The sequence below is a fragment of the Stegostoma tigrinum genome, chromosome 3 (genome assembly GCF_030684315.1).
Source record: "Stegostoma tigrinum isolate sSteTig4 chromosome 3, sSteTig4.hap1, whole genome shotgun sequence".
NCBI classification, from domain to species: domain Eukaryota; kingdom Metazoa; phylum Chordata; class Chondrichthyes; order Orectolobiformes; family Stegostomatidae; genus Stegostoma; species Stegostoma tigrinum.
This window is the reverse complement of record NC_081356.1, coordinates 103,337,685-103,356,343: the sequence shown is the minus strand read 5'-3', so window position 1 is coordinate 103,356,343 and position 18,659 is coordinate 103,337,685. Positions and strand designations below refer to the sequence as shown.

General features: G+C 40.4%; 1 protein-coding gene across 2 annotated transcripts; it reads right to left on the bottom strand.

Moving 5' to 3' along the window:
• Nucleotides 1–1,217: 1,217 nt before the first annotated feature.
• btf3 (basic transcription factor 3) lies at nt 1,218–15,808 on the bottom strand. 2 transcript variants are annotated; one of them, XM_048527696.1, is made up of 6 exons: nt 15,679–15,808; nt 14,388–14,456; nt 8,051–8,164; nt 5,682–5,883; nt 4,449–4,505; nt 1,303–2,984 (listed from the first exon to the last, which is right to left on the bottom strand). In XM_048527696.1, exons 2-6 carry the CDS (start codon nt 14,454–14,456, stop codon nt 2,938–2,940), a joined length of 489 nt encoding a protein of 162 aa, XP_048383653.1. In that variant the 5' UTR covers nt 15,679–15,808; the 3' UTR covers nt 1,303–2,937. The 2 variants fall into 2 exon arrangements, with proteins under 2 accessions (XP_048383654.1, XP_048383653.1); XM_048527697.1 differs by lacking the exon at nt 8,051–8,164 and having other exon boundaries at nt 1,218–2,984.
• Between the last annotated feature and the right edge of the window lie 2,851 nt (nt 15,809–18,659).

Sequence of the window (18,659 nt, the reverse complement as noted above, 5' to 3'; positions counted from 1 at the left end):
TTGTGCTCCTGAGATGCTGCTTGGCCTGCTGTGTTCATCCAGCCTCACATTTTATTATCCAGCAGTGGATCTCTCCACTTGACCTTTTGATGGAGGATCATTGATCAGAGCTCCTACAGGTCTGTAACAGGCCATTTGGTGCACCAACTCCAACCCCCCACCTACCCACTGAACTACCCTATCCAAGTAACTCTGCATTTACTGGTTAATCTACTTCACCAGCACATCTTTGGCCTGTGGGAGGAAAACAGAACCCCATGAAAACACAGGGAGAATATGCAAACTCCACTGTTAACAAGGGCTGGAACTGAACCTAGATCCTTCGTGTTGCCACCAAACTACCCAAGCAGTTAAAAAACATTATACTAGTAACACTACTGAGTTTTGAAGTTTCTGATAGTGGTAGTATTCCTCTCTCTAAGCCAGGAAGCCAGAGTTCAAAGTTCCAGCTGCTCCTGAAGTGTGTAATAGACATCTCCGGACAGGTTGATTAGAAAGTATCCTCAGGAGCTGGACTGTTGAGGTGCATTGGTATAGTTCCTACCTCTGAGCCATGAGGCCTAGGTGTACAGTGCACACATTCCAAGTACATCATACATAGCTGAACAAGTTGATTAAAAACCATTTTTAAGAGTACCTGCAGCTGTTTGCTGGGACTGAGACGCTTGACTTCCAACATGCACTGCAATCATGGGCAGAGACCATGAAACCAATTCCATACAATTAAGTGAGAGAAGCACAAGCAAATCACATCCATTTGTCAATATTCTTTATATACTGACATTTTCCTTATTTGTCCTTGATCCATCCACTGGAGACTTTATTAAAAACTCAAGTGGTTATCATCCTACAATCTAAAATAATTTAGATTATTTATCAGTCAAATTCAATCTCTTTTCTGGTGCATTCAGGCAGATTATTCAAGTCTGTGTTAAGTAAACTGGTCAACCACAAGTGCTGATCATAAAACTGCAAGTATGCCACCTGCAGTTTAATTTCACCCAAAGAATGAGGATCATTTAAACACATCTTTTCCTGAGCATGCAATATCATTGAACATTGAGTGACTACCAAATTACATGAAACAAATTTGAGAGACATTATACAAGACTTTGTAAAACCCCGACACTTTAAATGTGTTTTGGACTATTTAATACCTTCATGCATATTAACTCAAATTTTGCATTTAAAAAAGTAGAGTAAATGCTGAGAATATATAACTTTTTTCATAGTTATATTGTAAAAGAAATTATCACATGCAAATCTCTCATTCATTCAATTACATTTTCTGGGATGCAAACAGATGTCCATTGTTTTTATTCCATGAACTTGTACCATATTTACTCCGAAGAGAAATAGCTGTTATAGAATGAAAAATATTAAGTTTACATTGCACAAACCAAATGCCAAGTTACACAATGAGAATCCCTTTGCTGTTAACATCAAGTAAACACAAGATTCTCATATGCTTTGGGAAAAATGTGAACATTATACACATATGGAAAGCTAAGACATGTACTGTAAAGCACGAAAGGGCAGCAATTATACATACAAGTTGGCAGCTCCTACTAAGACCCAATTACCAAGTTGTAAACATTAACAAATAATAGCTATTGGAATTTCTGAAAAACTTATTTACGAATAATCCCCTTTGTCACAAATGGGCATTTAATTTCAAATATTCGGATGCCTAATGCCAAAAAGCCATTTTCAGTCAACCATTTTATTTGATTACTGAACACTTTTATTTACTAAGAGAATTTACATGTTTTCTAAGACGTTCGTTGGAGCACAGTAACTCAGGCTGATTGGTGGCAACAACTAGGAGGTTGTCTATTACAACTTTAGCAATATTGTTTTCAACACGTGAATGTGGTGAAAGCACTTACATCTGGTTTGCAATTATCCTCCCAAAAAGAGTGAAAAAAAATAGTGAAAAGCTGGTATGCTCCACTTCACCTATTTCAGTCTTTCCAGAAAGGTCTCAAGTACATTTTCATACATTTTAAGTTCAACCTCACTGATTGACGAGTCATACTTGGAAACTGAATTGGACTTTGAGGAGAGGAAAGAAAAAGGGAGCAACAAAAGCATTATAGTTCAAATGTTGAAGAAACGATTAGTAAATTTTACAGTGCATCTGCTCCATATTCTTTCAGTTCTTGTAATAACTCAGCCATCCTTTTGCCTCTGACAGCAATTTCAGCATGCAGAAAGATAATTCCTGTATCAAATTCAGAGTTGAGCAATATTTAAACCATAAAAATAGCTTAAATTTTTAAACCTTAATGAATTTACCATATCTAAATTTTCAAAGCACAATTCAAACAAATCACTTGTTATCACTTGTTTCCATTTGTTAAACTATGGTAATTTGGGGTCAGTAATCCAGTACAGTTCACCTTCTAGTAATTTTTAATACTTAATCCACAGAAATCCAGAAACAGGAATGCTATTATAATGTCAGCTGGCTTCTCAAACTGACATCACATATTTCAAACAAGTGACAAATCAATCAGTAGTCCACATTTCTGCAGACAACTGAGAAATATGAAGCAGATCAAAAGTTAAATATTTAAATTCCCATAAGTGGAAAAAGTTACGTTTTTCTAGCTTTGGTTTTACCCAAACATTTCTACAATCTGTAATTAAATACACCAAAATAGACACTTTTCTCCTTTATTTCCAATCCACAGTGCTAGATTCAGTCTGACTCATTTTGTTTTAACCAAGCTGCAAAGTTAGTAAACATTCCATTCATACCACTCCGTATTAGAAGATCTGCCATGGTTAAAAAAAGTAAGTCTGCCACCAAATGATTGCAAAACCATGAAATATCACAATAAAAAAGCAAGATTACAAAAGAAAAAAGAACTAATACAAAGGGTAACTCCCTGATGCCAGTTCAAATTTGCATCTTCAGATGTCAACTTCTGTTCAACTTGCTTCGTTCTTTGAAGCTTCATCAAAATTTTCAACTAGATCTACAAGAAAAAAAAAGTTATTAAAGTAAACTTAACATTGCATACAGAACTTCTATATTCCACCATCTACATGGACTTTTCATTCTCAGTCATCCTTAAGTATAAATACTACTGAAACTAACCAATGGACATGCATAAATTTTCAGACGTGAAATGCCTAAAGTTATGCACAGACTATAAATGCTGTTTTTAACACCATTTCAGTTCACGTTTTGGTATTTTAATTCTATTACTTTGGATAGTAAAAAATTAATTCTAATACTTAGGACAATCAAAATTAATCCGAGCACTTTGGTGATAACTAGGGAATTTTACTACAGTTTTTTTCAACATTGATGAGTACATTTGAGTTAATGGTTCTTGACAGCTCTGATTTTATTCATTGGCACCAATTTGACGCAATGCCACTGACATTCGTATATCTGAGGAACACTCAGTGCACTTTTACTCGGTGCTAAACTCACCACCTTTTTGTACCTCCTTGTTGCTTAGTCTGTCCTCTTGATCAAGGGACAGTAAAGTGAAATGGAGGGGGGCAGCGAAGATTTGGTACCCAATGTTGGAAGTGGTATACATTAATCTCAAGATATCATAAATTGATTCAAAGCATTTGTGAATTAAATCCTTTTAACATTCTTAATTGCTTGCTGGCAGCTATCTGTGATATTAGGGCAGTGCATGTGCCCCAACAGTCAGAGTAACAGCAAAACAGAATGCTCGATATACTTGGTTCGGGCAAGTCTTGGACAGAAACAGAATTTAGTGTGCGAGGTTGATGACTATCAGAATCGACCTGAAAAAATTTATTTTGGTTTCCCCACACAGATGTTACCTGGCCTGCTGAATGCTTCCAGTGTTGTTTCTTTTTCTTAGCAAAGTTTGTTTCAATATGGGTCCAGATTTTGTTTTAACTGCCAGTCCTTATGTTGTTACGTGCTTCTTTACTAGTGAATGGCAAAACTCAGAATCCAGCATAAAGATCCTGGAAATTGCTTTAGTGGATTACACAGGAATTGAGTATATTCACTTAAGATTAAAGGATTACATATGTAATGACTGAAAGAATGATAAATCATTTGGGATCTTCTCACTGAGTTTACTGCTTGTCAAGTCTGATTATAAACTGTCGGTGATAATTTTTAAATTTCTTTAGGCCTGGTGTTTCAATGGTTAGCATTGCCGGCCTTACAGCAATGGGATCCTGGTTCAATTCCAGCCTCGGGTGATTGTGCAAACTCCACACATTTTCCCTGTGCCTGCTTGAGTTTCTTATCACAGTTGAAAGTATGAGGGATTGGTGGAATGGCTGTGCTAAATTGCCCATAGCATCCAGGGGTGTTTCGGTTAGGTGGACTGGCCATGTGAAATGCAGGGTTCCAGGTTTCGGGTGGGGTGCTCTTCAGCGAGTCAGTGTGGACTTGTTTGAATGGCCTGTTTCCACACTAGGGAATTGTTATATTATACCTGGAACTTCATCATCATCCTCTTCACCAGTAGCAAGTGGTGCTTTGCTGTCTACAGCTGCAAACAAAATAATTCTTTTAGTAAAAAGCCATCATTTCAATTACAATTCAATTAATTGTCATCTAATAGATAAACCACTGAAGTGCAACTTAGATTTTTCACACACTAAGGGGCTAGAAAAAAAAAATATAAAAGCAGTGACCCATTTGGTTCTTCATGCTGGCTCTCAATGATTTATCCAAGTATTTGAAATATTTATCCACCGACCCACTCTCTGCTCTTTTTTGTCGTCACCGGGCTAGATTCCACCCTGCAAACACACACAAACCTGGCATGTTGAGTCATAACAGAAACTGACTGCTTAGGCCAGGTTTGCCATGCCAGCCAGGTTTCCTAAACAATTTTGAAAGTTGCTACTGAATCTGCTTCTTTCATCCTTTCAAGCAATGCTATCCAATTGCAAAGTTTCTGATTAAAAAAACGTGTTAATACTCCTTCTGGTTCCTTTGGCAGTTGTGTTTAAATCCGTATCCTCTGATCATTTACTGACATCCTTACGAGTGGGTCATTTCTCCTTTATTTATTCTAGCAAATTTTTAAAAAAAAAATAATTCTGAGCCCTCAAAACTTTCAATTACATTCTTTGCTCCAAGAATAATCTCACTTTCTCATACATTTGCAAGTTGTTCACTGCTGGTGTTGTAGCTTACTTTCTCAGAACCAATTCAACAGTAAAAAAAAAGATCACAGCAACTTCAGAAACATTTACAGAAAAGTAAATGCAGCATTTGCTCGGCAAATCCCACAAAATGGAACGTAATGAATGCAATGATGATCTGCTCAGGCAATACAGTTTCTTCTCAGTGCAAAGTCCGAGTGAACTTTTACATTCAACTAGCAGCAGATAGACAAGACCCAGTTCAGAATCTGTGGCAAAAACAGTGCACTCCCAACAATGCAGCATTTGTTTAGTCATCATCTGATAGGTCTGTCTAGTTCTGTACTCAAGTTCATTGTGACTCGGGCAAAAGTACTGAGTCAACTGGGCCATGATAACCACAGCACATTTCAAATTTGAAATAAGTCTGGCAGAACAGGGTGCCCGAACATAAAAGTATCATAAAGTACTCGAATTAGTGACAATGATGCACTGAAATATGAAGTGCTAACAATTTAATCAAGCTCTACAAATATTCATAAGGAGAGACAAAACTAAGAGACCAAACTACTAACGTTGTTTAGGTAGTGACTCTGCCAGCCGCCTCAAGCTGGTCAAACTATCAGCTCCAAGTTGATTCAGGATACTGGGCAACATCTCGGTCAGCTGTTTAGTCTCTGCATGCCCTGTGATCGTAAATGTATTTGCAGCAAGCGAAGCCTGAACTTTAGGATTATTGAAATGAATAACTGTTCCCTGGTTTGTGAACATGTTCACCTGCAAGAGATTTTAAACATTCTAAGTTGCCATAAAAATCAAATGTAGTGAGTTCAGCTATAACGAGTGTTCCTTCAATGCAAATTGGTTTTGACACGATTGAAGAATTTAGACCACTATTTGTAACGCAAACTTCCCTTATTTGTATTAGCTACAACAGATTCTGGCCCCATTAGTTTAGATGGTGTGGTTTTCTTATAATTAGAGATTGCACATGAACAGAACTATCGCAGTATATCACAATCATGCAATGCAACCTTTCCCATCTGTGAAGTTGTGGCTTTTACTGCTGTATGGATTTTGAAAACATTAACAATGCCTTTTTACAGGCGGCAGCAAGGAAATTCCCTCGAGTTCAGTGTGTATCCATCTACGGCTTAGAAATGCATCTTGACCTCAAGCGGAGCTAAGATGTGCATCTTCAATAACAGGTATTTTCAAATATTTTCAATTTGAGCTAATCATTCCGCCATATGCGTCTGGGTAGGATGCTCCAAGGGTCAGTGTGGACGTGTTGGGCTGAAGGGCCCGTTTCCACACTGTAGGGATTCTAAGATTCATACCACTAAACACCAATTATCACCACCGCCACTACCAAGTTCTCCAACCTGGAGGGACTAAAGAGTCAGATGGAAGAGCAACAAAAAAAATTTCAGAAGGACCGCTGGACTCAGTGTTAACTCTGCTTTCTCTCCACAGATGCTGTAGTCCTGCCGAGTTTCTCCAACAATTTTGGTTCTTGCGTTAATCACGTACTCTTTATTAAACAGAAACAGACAATTCAGCCAAATTGATCTTATCTTACATCCTCCAATCCTACATCTATGGTTTTATTTCTTTTTCCCTCACCTCAACAACTCTCAATTGAAAACTCCACATCCTAAACCCTCAGGTAAAATGTTCCTTCTGAAATGTTAGTTGCATTTAATTACAGCATACTGGCTGTACAATCATTTTCCTATGCAATCCAGACAATTCATCTCATTTATCCCCCCAGGAGGTAAATTTTAGAATTCCCTGTCCTAGAAAGCTTTGGAAGTCAGTCATTTTGCCCAAGACAGGGATCAACAGAGTTCCAGACATTAAAGACATCAAGTAGTGTGGGGATAGCACAGGTATGTAGAGCTGAGGTGGGTTAGCTATAGTCTGGTTGACAAGTAACACAGGCTGGACAGGCCAAATTACTACTCTAGTTCCTATCTCATTAATCATTTCTCATTTTTGACCTCAAGTGGTAATATCTTTACACCTAGCAAAAAAGTTCAATATATTGGCATTAATGTTAATCAGAACGGATTCATCCAGTAATCTTCGTAGCATAAAATTCACTCACTGCCCATTGTTTTGTCATATTTATACAAGTGGCAGGCAGTAACAGGAAATCAGCACACTTTACAGATCAAAATCACCAAATTCACTCATTGGATGCATCAGCTGTGCCCACAATTATGATAATGTACAGAGATAATGGGAACTGCAGATGCTGGAGAATCCAAGATAACAAAAATGTGAGGCTGGATGAACACAGCAGGCCCAACAGCATCTCAGGAGCACAAAAGCTGGCGTTTCGGGCCTAGACCCTTCATCAGAGAGGGGGATGGGGTGAAGGTTCTGGAATAAATAGGGAGAGAGGGGGAGGCGGACCGAAGATGGAGAGAAAAGAAGATAGGTGGAGAGAGTATAGGTGGGGAGGTAGGTAGGTAGATAATGTACAGCTCTTTTAATGCAGGAGGTAAAATATCATTCAACATCCTGCACTCTAACGCTACAATAAAAAGTCTTAGTTTTAAGGATCCAATTTTGCTTAACTTGAAAAGATAATCACTATTTCAAAACTACAAAATGCTCTCAGACTTGCTTACTTAAAACTGGAGAATCTGAATTATTAAACCATACCAGCATTAACCAAGGCATCTCAACTGTACACATCAAAATTAACCTAGTGACCGCACATGCAACAGCATTTATTGCTTAAAGCTAAGACAAGGGATTAAGGAAAGAGAAATCATTAATATCAAAACAAGGTGACCATTTGATCTTCAAAGTATACAGCAATTTTTAAATCTTCAGCTTTTAGGAGATAAATCAAACCGTAATCAGATTAAGGAAAAAAGAAAATTCTGACTGACTGACGATCACTGGCTGAAAGAATTTTTTTTGCAAGTACCTCTTCAATGCCAGAAATATTATTCACACCAAGCTTTTTTAAAGAGAATTGGAGTTTTTTGTCATCTGCTGTTGCTGTTCTGTGGACAACTTTCTTCTTTCTGCGGGCAGTACCCTGGATACAAGAACAAAGAAAGACCTCATTTGCTCAATTCAACGTATAAACTTGCTGGATTCAAACATTAACTACTGAAACACTGCACCTAAAGTACAGTTCTACTTGCTGAAAATGACCTCAAATTCCAAACATGTACAACATCCAATGGACTAAATGCTATTTAAATGAACCTTAAAAAAACTAGACATAACATTTGAGGTGTTGCATTTGCCAGATCATCCCAGATCCAGAAACAGACTTGCACAGAAGAGATCTTCAGGCACCTAAGATTTACATATGTGCGAACAGTAAGGTAAGTTATGGAGTTAATAACCCATGGTAGTCATTAATACTATGATATAAAATGATCAAAGATCAGACCAAGACCTGGGAAACAGAAAAGATAGTAGTGATAAATTCACTCGCTCTACTCAAATGGAAGAAACCACAAGTTCCAATTACAACTGCACAAGCTCATTGCCAAATAAAAGTGTTAACGCACAGGATTCTCAAATTTATACATGCTCAACTAAATTATGCCCAAGCAAATTCCTTGCTCAGGGTGAAGCGGTGCCAATCCAGGCGAGTTTCTAACTGTAGTCCAGATAAGCTTTTCAGGATAAACTAGAGTAGAGTACAGTCTCACCAGGTCTTGGCTGAAGTGGTTCTGCATCAGGTACAAGATTTCCCAACTTAGCAACACATTTTGCTTGCCCAACAGTCAACTGACAGGATTGAACATGAAATAATCAACACTCTGCCAACAAGGACAATAGGCTGCAAAAACAAGCTGCACAAGAGGAACTGTTTACATTAAGCCCGAGATTTGCTCTCTGCACACATTTTTGACTGATAAACTTGCACGTGAAGAATTTGGTGAAAACTTTAATGTAGTTGCAGGATATCCTATAATTATTACAAAACCAGCAAGGTCTGGCAAGACATTGCACATACACATGTACTTAACCATCCAGAAACAAAGCAACATGCAGTCCAAAACCATCCACTAAAACCCAACCAATTTACTGGCCACCAGCAGACAAAATCCAGACATGACAACTACTGAGTGAATAAAGACTGAGTGACAGACAAATGCTAAGCTCAATCTTAATGCATAAATTTTTTATACTGCAGGTTTGTGCATAATTTTTTTGGATATTTGTTTGTATAAACCTATGGAACACTTTACTTCCTAGGTACAGTTTCTTATATAAATCACAAATATACGAGCACACATGAAGTACACCAATCTGTATTGCAATAGGCATTTTCTACTAACGCATGGTGCCATTTGACAAAACCACACAGTTAATTTCTTTTGGACAGCTTTAAGGCATTTATAACCCATAATTATACAAAATTTCACAAACTTATCAGATTAGACCAAAGATAATAGCGTATTTAATTTTCACAATGACTTGAAGATTCAATTTTAATACTGTAAGAAGCGGAACGATCCAATCCTCAAACTTCTGAAGATTGAACAGAAAACTTATCTTTAATCTAGGGCACCACAATTGCCAAATATCTCAAAACTGAAAGATACTGGATCAGAAATCTTAAGTGCCCGAACTTATCCTTAGTAATATTAAGTAAAGGATATTTAACCTTTATGCAACCGCATCCTATTCTGAAGCACGTTCAAGTTGCAAAATATGTCACCTTAATTTTTCACATACCAACAAGGTGTACAAATGAGAATTTTAAAACATTAACATCTAAAGAGAGGATATACTGGTCACAAGTTAGCAGTTAAGCCAATTGCATATGACCCAAAAAACATGCATTGGAATCAGCAGTTCTTCTGGCCTGGTTAAATTAAAATTATATACAAGACGATGAATAATGATTTCAAGTGCAAACAGTTGGAGACAAATTTTATTAATCATTGAAAACTGTTGTCAAAATTAAATGGAGAAAATAATTTAGAAAAGTAGTGTTAAATTGTCTCCCTTTCTTTGGTCTTCTGCTGTCATTATCAAAGGTGTAATACCTCAAATTTCTCCTGATGTTCTGAAGTAAGATTACTGTCTTGATAAGACTCAAGCAAAACAGTGACATTAACACAAAGCAGCATGTTGTAATTTCTTATGTTAGGTTGCCGGGATGTTATGGAATTTTTAAAGTTACTGCATTTAAGATTACGATTCTGACTAAAATGCACCATGGACAAAGTCAGAAAAAAGTAGATACTGGTTTACCTTTTTATTAACTAGCATGGTACATACCAATACCATAGATAAATCTTCCAACTGAAGGGATCAATGGAGTGTGGTAATGTCACTGGACTAGGAATCCAGAGACTCAGGACAATGCTCTGGGGACACAGGTTCAAATCCCACCATGGCAGCTAGTGGAAGTGAAAGCTAGTATCAGTAAAGCTGATCATAAAAGCAGTTGATTGTTGTAAGAAAAAAATCTCTCAGGAAAGGAAATCTGCCATCCAGTTTACAGTGATCCCAAATTCACAATAATGTGGTTGACATTTAACTTTCCTCTGAAATGGCTGACCAAGCCACTCAATGGGCAATAAATGCTGGGCCTCAAAGAGTGAAAGCAAAACTTTAGAATAGTGTGACCACACACAAATTGACTATACTAAAATGCATGTCGCTTCCAATTGGTATAAATTTAAGATCATACTTCAAGCAATCGTTACCTTAAGCAAACGTACAATGTAAACAATTGTTCAGATCATAGCCACAATTTGCGAGTAGTTAACTCGTGGTATCTAAATATATCCATTGTGTACTGAATTATATACAAAGCTTCTTTTGGCTCCATGAAAGACAGAGTACGAACAAACCTTTTGCTAGAGGTTAATAAAACGTGATTTTTAATAATGGATGATAACAGACCTGCTATATAAATTCTGAAAATTAATCTTTCTCCTCCACACCAACCTGTTCACTTATTTTTAATTTGTTCACAAGGGGGCAGTGGCAATCAACCTTCCTGAACTGTTGCAGCGATGGGAATTGGCATACCCACAGTACTATTAGGAAGGAGCTTCAGGAATATAGTCACAGTCAGTTGTACAGCACAGAACCAGACCCTTCAATCCAACTCATCTACACCGCCCACATATCCTAAATTAATCTAATTCCATTTGCCAGCAGTTGGCCTAGATCCCTCTAAACCCTTCCTCTTCATATAACCATCCTAATCCCTTTTAAAATGTTGTTCTTGTTGCAGCCTCCACCACTTCGTTTGGACACACGCACTACCCTCTGCATGGAAGAGTTGATCCTTAGATCACTTCTGGATTTTTCCCCTCTCACCATAAACCTATGCTCTACCCTGGGAAACAGACAATGGCTATTCACTCTACCCATACCCCTCATGATTTTATAAACCTAAAAGGTCACCCTTCTGCCTCTGACCCTACAGTGGAAACTGCCACAGCCTATTCAGCCTCTTCCCAATAGCTCAAACCATTCAACCCTGGTAGCATCCTTGAACACTTTTCTCTACTTTTTCAGGTTTACCAACATCTATCATATAACTGGGAGACCAGAACCGAACACAACATTCCCCAATATTCCATCATCTGTGCTCCCAGTCCAGTGGTACCCTTGAGATTTCCAGGAGATCCTCAAATTTCCAATCTTAACTAAATCTGTGATTTTTATCTATCAACATCTATTATCTATGACCCTGCAGTCAGCTTTCAAACCTGTAAGCTCTGTCTGAACTTCTCTATTCTTAAATATTTAAGGAATATAATACTCAAAATCATTGACCAGTTCAGGATTGTCCTAATATTTAACTGACTTAGTGCTAATTTTTGTGATCACACTCCTGTGAATTGCATTGCCTTTGAATATACTATTATGTTAAAGGCACCATATAAATGTAAGTAGGCCATTCATCCTATCAAGCCTGCTCATTTAATACTACAATGACCAAAAGGCACTTGTTGTTATACCTGTAAATCACTGACATTTTAGGTATGTCAACCTTTATCTTGTCCAATTCTTTTTTAAATGCTGTGACTGACTTTGGCTTCCATACCACCCAAATTCTAACCACACACATAACACTGTCTCATACTGCCAATGACTATTTTTTGCCAATCAACTTAAATCTGTCCTTTGATTCACGACACTTCCATTGAGCAGTCTCCAACTATTCCATACAAAATATCAGTTTGAACAACTCTGGCAAATCTATTATTGACCTTTATTTCTCCAAAGTAAAATTTCTCCCATCTAGCAACATAACTGAAGTCCACCGCATTCCCTGAGCATTTCTGTAAAATGTTCTATATCCTGGATTGAGTTTGCTCGTTGAGCTGGAAGGTTACTTTTCAGACATTTTGTCACCATTCTAGGTAAAATCAGTGAGCCCCCGAAGTGCTGGTGTTATGTCCCACTTTCTATTTATCTGTTTAGGTTTCCTTGGGTTGGTGATGTCATTTTCTGTTCTTTTTCCTCAGAGGATGGTAGTTTGGCTCCAAATCAATGTTTTTGTTGGAGTTCCAGTTGGAATGCCATGCTTCTAGGAATTTTCGTGCGTGTCTCTGTTTGGCTTGTCCTAGGATGGATGTGTTGTCCCAATCAAAGTGGTGTCCTTCCTCATCTGTATGTAAGGATACGAGTGATAGTGGGTCTTGTCATTTTGTGGTTAGTTGACGTTCACGTATCCTGGTGGCTAGCTTTCTGCCTGTTTGTCACTTGTCACAGTTCTTGCAAGGTATTTTGTAGATGATGTTCGTTTTGCTTGTTGTCTGTATAGGGTCTTTGAAGTTAATTAGCTGCTGTCTTAGTGTGTTGGTGGGTTTGTGGGCTACCCTGATGCCAAGAGGTCAGAGTAGTCTGGCAGTCATTTCGGAAATGTCTTTGATGTAGGGGAGAGTGGTTATGGTTTCTGAGCCCAACAAACCCAAACAGACAAAACGGGCTCAGAAACCATAACCACTCTCCCCTACATCAAAGACATTTCCGAAATGACTGCCAGACTACTCGGACCTCTTGGCATCAGGGTAGCCCACAAACCCACCAACACACTAAGACAGCAGCTAATTAACTTCAAAGACCCTATACAGACAACAAGCAAAACGAACATCATCTACAAAATACCTTGCAAGAACTGTGACAAGTGACAAACAGGCAGAAAGCTAGCCACCAGGATACGTGAACGTCAACTAACCACAAAATGACAAGACCCACTATCACTCGTATCCTTACATACAGATGAGGAAGGACACCACTTTGATTGGGACAACACATCCATCCTAGGACAAGCCAAACAGAGACACGCACGAAAATTCCTAGAAGCAGGCATTCCAACTGGAACTCCAACAAAAACAGTGATTTGGAGCCAAACTACCATCCTCTGAGAAAAAGAACAGAAAATTACATCACCAACCCAAGGAAACCTAAACAGATAAATAGAAAGCGGGACATAACACCAGCGCTTCGTTGGGGGCTCACTGATGTTACCTAGAATGGTGACAAAATGTCTGAAAAGTAACTTTCCAGCTCAGCAAGCAAACTCACATCCAGGATAAAGAACATTTTACAGAAATGCTCAGGGAATGTGGTGGACTTCAGTTATGTTGCTAGATGGGAGAAATTTTACTTTGGAGAAATAAAGGTCAATAATAGATTTGCCAGACTTGTTCAAACTGATATTTTGTATGGAATAGTTGGAGACTGTGCTCAATGGAAGTGTCGTGAATCAAAGGACAGATTTAAATTGATTGGCAAAAAATAAAGTCATTGGCAGTATGAGACAAAGTCTTACGTGATGTGTGGGGTTAGAATTTGGGTGGTATGGAAGCCAAAGTCAGTCACAGCATTCAAAGAAGAATTGGACAAGATAAATCTTCTCAAAACATGCTGTTCTATACCCTCCATAGATTTCACATTTTTCCTTAAAATGTGGCGTCCAGATTGGACACTGTTCCAAAATGATGAACTGAATGCTTTTAATCATAACTTTCCTGCTTTTGTAACCTATGTCTTCTCATTACAGAAGTCCAGGATCCCATACAACTTAGAGGTAGTAGGAAGTGCAGATGCTGGAGAATCTGAGATAACAAGGTGTCGAGCTGGATGAACACCGCAGGCCAAGTAGCAGAGGAGCAGGAAGGCTGACGTTTCTGAAACATCAGCTATCCTACTCCTCGGCCTGCTGTGTTGATCCAGTTCTACACCTTGATACCCATGCAATTTAACTATTTTCTCAACCTGATCCGCATGGGCTCAAGTGAAAAACTTATACCAAAATTGCTTACCTTTCCACCAATACGCACTTGAGCTTGCAACTTGGCAAGCTTTTCTTGATTCATTGTAATTTCTTTCATCTGAAATGACAATACACAGCTTGAACACGATCAGGCTTAGTATTAAAAAAGCTGCATCCCACTTCACCAGTTTCAATTCAGTTTACCTCCTGAATAAGATCTAAATTTTCAGGTTCAAAATGTAATCCAAAACAAGTAAAGCTGCTGATACCCTCACATTTTCTGTTCGTGTGCAGAAAGGCTGGTGCCAAGTCAGTCAAAATTACTATTTGGGCAGTTGAGAGTTCTGACAGCATAGCTACAGTAGGGTGAAGAAGTGGTCAGGTGCAGCATCAAATTTCTGCTGAGTTATCTTAAATATTCAAACGTTGAAATTAAGTAAATGCACCAACATAAACCCTGAAATTCAAGATACAGATCTACCTCAAATCTCTTGAGCTAGAGTACATACAACACCACTTAATTTGAGGCACATATAAAACAAATATAGCAGCACGCCGAAACCATGTGAAACGCTTTCACATTTTAGGGTGAAATCAAGTTAATGCGCTTGCAGTTTCCAAAGACAGAAAAATACAATTAAATGAAATATTAGCATAAATTCATCTTATTTGGTGAGGATTTAAACGGTAATTAATTAGAAAAATTAGCAGTTAATATCCTAGATACATTTGTCTCAACCCCACCTGACAGCGTCCCCGTTTTCGTCGAGCACAGGGACAAGTGAACTTACTCACAACGAAAACTATTACCCGGTAACAAAATACCAAAGAATAACATCCCTAGCTCTCTCCAAGACGGAACAAATGGGGAAGAACCGAACTCAGTTCTGTAAGACGAAGCGAAACTCGTCCATGACGAAAACGCATTTTCAGAAGAATTTTTACTATGAAGAGAGACCGCCCTTTGAAAGAACGGGTTCGCCACTGAGACACAGGCAAAGTGCTGGAGGTGATCCCCACCCGGGCTCTCTCGGGCCTAGATCACGGGTCCTCCAGTACCTCGAGTTACAGGCTGGGAACACTGAAGCTGGGAGGTAGGGGATAAAGGGGGTGGGTGTACGGCAAGGTGATTTACCCGCCGATGGGGATGGGGAGAGGGAAAGGCGAGGGGGGAACCCGCACCAAACCGGTGGATCGGCAGCACCCCGAGTCCGGCCCGCGCTGCCACCCGTACCGAGGACCTGGGCGAAGCCCAACAACCGCCCCGCCAGTTCACGGTGACTCGAAGCGGCAGGTTGACAGGGAGTAATTTCTCTCCACCCCCGGCCGAGCCGGCTTACCTTGAGAGTCCGGTGGGTCGTGTCTGTCCGTTACCGGAGCCGCGGAAATCGCAGACACGAGGCAGCCAACAAGATGGTGGGCCAGAGGGAGAGCGGATCTGACGACACCGCAAGTAACGCCTCGGCCCCAGCCCAGGGGCGGGGCTTCCAAGTCAACCGGAACCATTCAACCCGTCCAGTTCTGCCAGCCCCACGAGAGGATCGTGTCCCATTAACTGTCTCCCGCCTCCGTTACCATTGATTTTCCTGTCTATCACAAGTCTGTCATCCTCAGTCTTGAAGACCCAGTCTGCATTGTTCTCTGGAGAAGAGAATTCCAAATATTGTATCCTGAAAGAACCAAAAATCTTCCTCATCTCTCTTTTAAATGCGTGACACCTTCCTCCATGGACGTCCAGTCCCTATATATTTTTAATACCCATGCAGATAGCCTAAAAGCCCTCTGCTTTTTCCTCTCCCGCAGGCCCGACCAGTCCCCCTCCACTGAAATACTTAAACAAACCCCTCCTTACCCATTGCCGTGGGTACCCGCATGGGCCCGAGCTCTGCTTGCCGCTTTGTAAGATACATGGAAGAGCCCCTCATCTGCAGCTACACTGGCATTTCCGCCAACTCTACCTCCATTACATCGATGACTGTATTGGCACCACCTTGTGCTCCCGCGAGGAGCTCGAACAGTTCATCCGCTTTGCTAACACCTTCCACTCCAACCTTAATTTCACCTGTACCAGCTCTGATACTTCTCTGTCCTTCCTGGACCTCTCTGTCTCCATCTCTGGTAATCCTCTGGAAACTGATATCTATTTCAAGTCCACCGACTCCCACAGTTATCCAGACTACACCTCTCACCCACCTTCCTGCAAGAATGCTATCCCCATTCCCAATTCCTTCACCTCTGCTGCATCAGCTCCCAAGATCAGGGGTTCCACTCCCAGACATCCCAGATGTCCTCGTTTTTCAATTACTGCAAATTCCCCCCCTGCAGTTGTTCAAAACACCCTCGACTGCATCTCTTGCTTTTCACACACCTCAGCCCTCACAACAACCCCCCCCACACAATAAGTACAGAATTTCCCTTGTCCTCACATATCACCCATCAACCTCCAGATTCAACGCATCATTCTCCGCCACTTCTGCCATCAGCAATCCGACTCCACAACCAAGGATATATTTCCCTCCCCACCCTTGTCTACCATCTGGAGGGACCGCTCTCTCCACGATTCCCTCATCCATTCCCCACTCCCTACTAGCCCCACCACCCCCGGCACCTTTCCCTGCAACCGCAGAAGGTGCTACACCTGCCCCTACACCTCCCCCCTCACCTCCATCCCAGGCCCCAAGAAAACCTTCCACATTAAACAGATGTTCACCTGCATATCTGCTAATGTGATATATTTTACCCGATGTGGCCTCCTCTGCATCAGGGAAACCAAGCAGAGGATTGGAGACCGCTTTGTGGAGCACCTACACTCAGTTCGTGACAAACGACAACGCCTCGCAGTCGCGAACCACTTCAACTCCCCTCCCATTCCTTGGACAACACGTTTCATTCTGGCCTCGTCCTGTCACAACAATGCCTCTGAAAAACTGTAGGAACAACATCTAATATTCTGCATGGGAACCCAACAACCCAATGGTCTCAATGTGGACTTAACAAGCTTCCTAACCCCAACCTCATCCCAAGACCAGCCCCACTCTTGTCCCTGCCTCCTTGACATGTCAACCTTTTTTCCCACCTATCTGCTCCTCCCATCTCACTGACCAAACCCCACCTCCACTTCCCACCTACACTCACCTCATCTCTACTGGCCTCATCCCTGCCTCCTTGACCTGTCTGTCTTCCCTCCCACCTACCTGCCCCTCCCTCCTCACTGACCAGTCCCCAGCCCAACTCCCAATGTACACGCACCTTTACTGGCTTCATCCTGCCTCCTTGACCTGTCCATCTTCACTCCACCTAAATGCTCCTCTGTCGCCCTTCTAACATTGCCTCCCTCTCTCTCTATTTATTTCAGAGCCCCCTTCCCCTCCCCTATTTCTGAAGAAGGGTCCAGACCCGAAACGTCAGCTTTCCTGCTCCTCTAACGTTGCTGGCCTGCTATGTTCATCCAGCTCCACACCTTGTTATTTCCAACTGCCTCCCCTAGTTCCTCATTTTGAGAGAAGACTCTGTCAGACTCCTCTGCCTTGTACATTCCCTTATATTAAACCCCAAACCAAATTTTCTTCAAAGTAAACCATTCACCCCGGAAGCACCTTCATGAACTTAAGAGTCATAGAGGTCTCCAGCACAGAAAAAGATTCTTTGTGCCGATCAAAAACAAACAACTAATTATTCTGTACTCATTTTCCAGCACTTAGCCCATAGGCTTGCATGTCTTGTCATGGAGTGCGCATCTAAATATTTCATAGATGCAATTAGGGTTTCTACATCTACCATCCCTACAGGCAGTGACTTCTATATTTCCACAACACTCTAGGTGAAAAAATCTGTCCTCACATCCTAAACCTTCTGCTCCTTTTCTTAAATCTATGTCACTGGTCTTTCATCACTCTACCGACTTACTCTGAATTACCTTTAATATAAGTGTATTACTTTCTGTAAAAATGGAACCAAAACAGCAAACATTACTCCAGGAGTTGTTCACCAGTACTGTGTACAAATACAATAAGATCTATCCACTTTTGTACTCTTATCCCAGTGATATAGAAGGCAATCATTTGCTACTCAAACACTTGCCGTATCTGAATGATAACTTGTGCGCAAGGACACTCCTTCTGTACCATAGCATTCTGTAATCTTGCTCTCTCCCTCAAACTGAATGAAAATTTCAATCATATTGTGACTGTTGCTATCAAGTGGCACCATCACTATTTTAATTAATCTGACCTCATTGCACATTGCCAGGTGCAGTGTGGTCAGTTCTATATCTTGGCTACTTTTGCAAGTCTGACTTTTCCAGTCAATATTCTGCCTGATG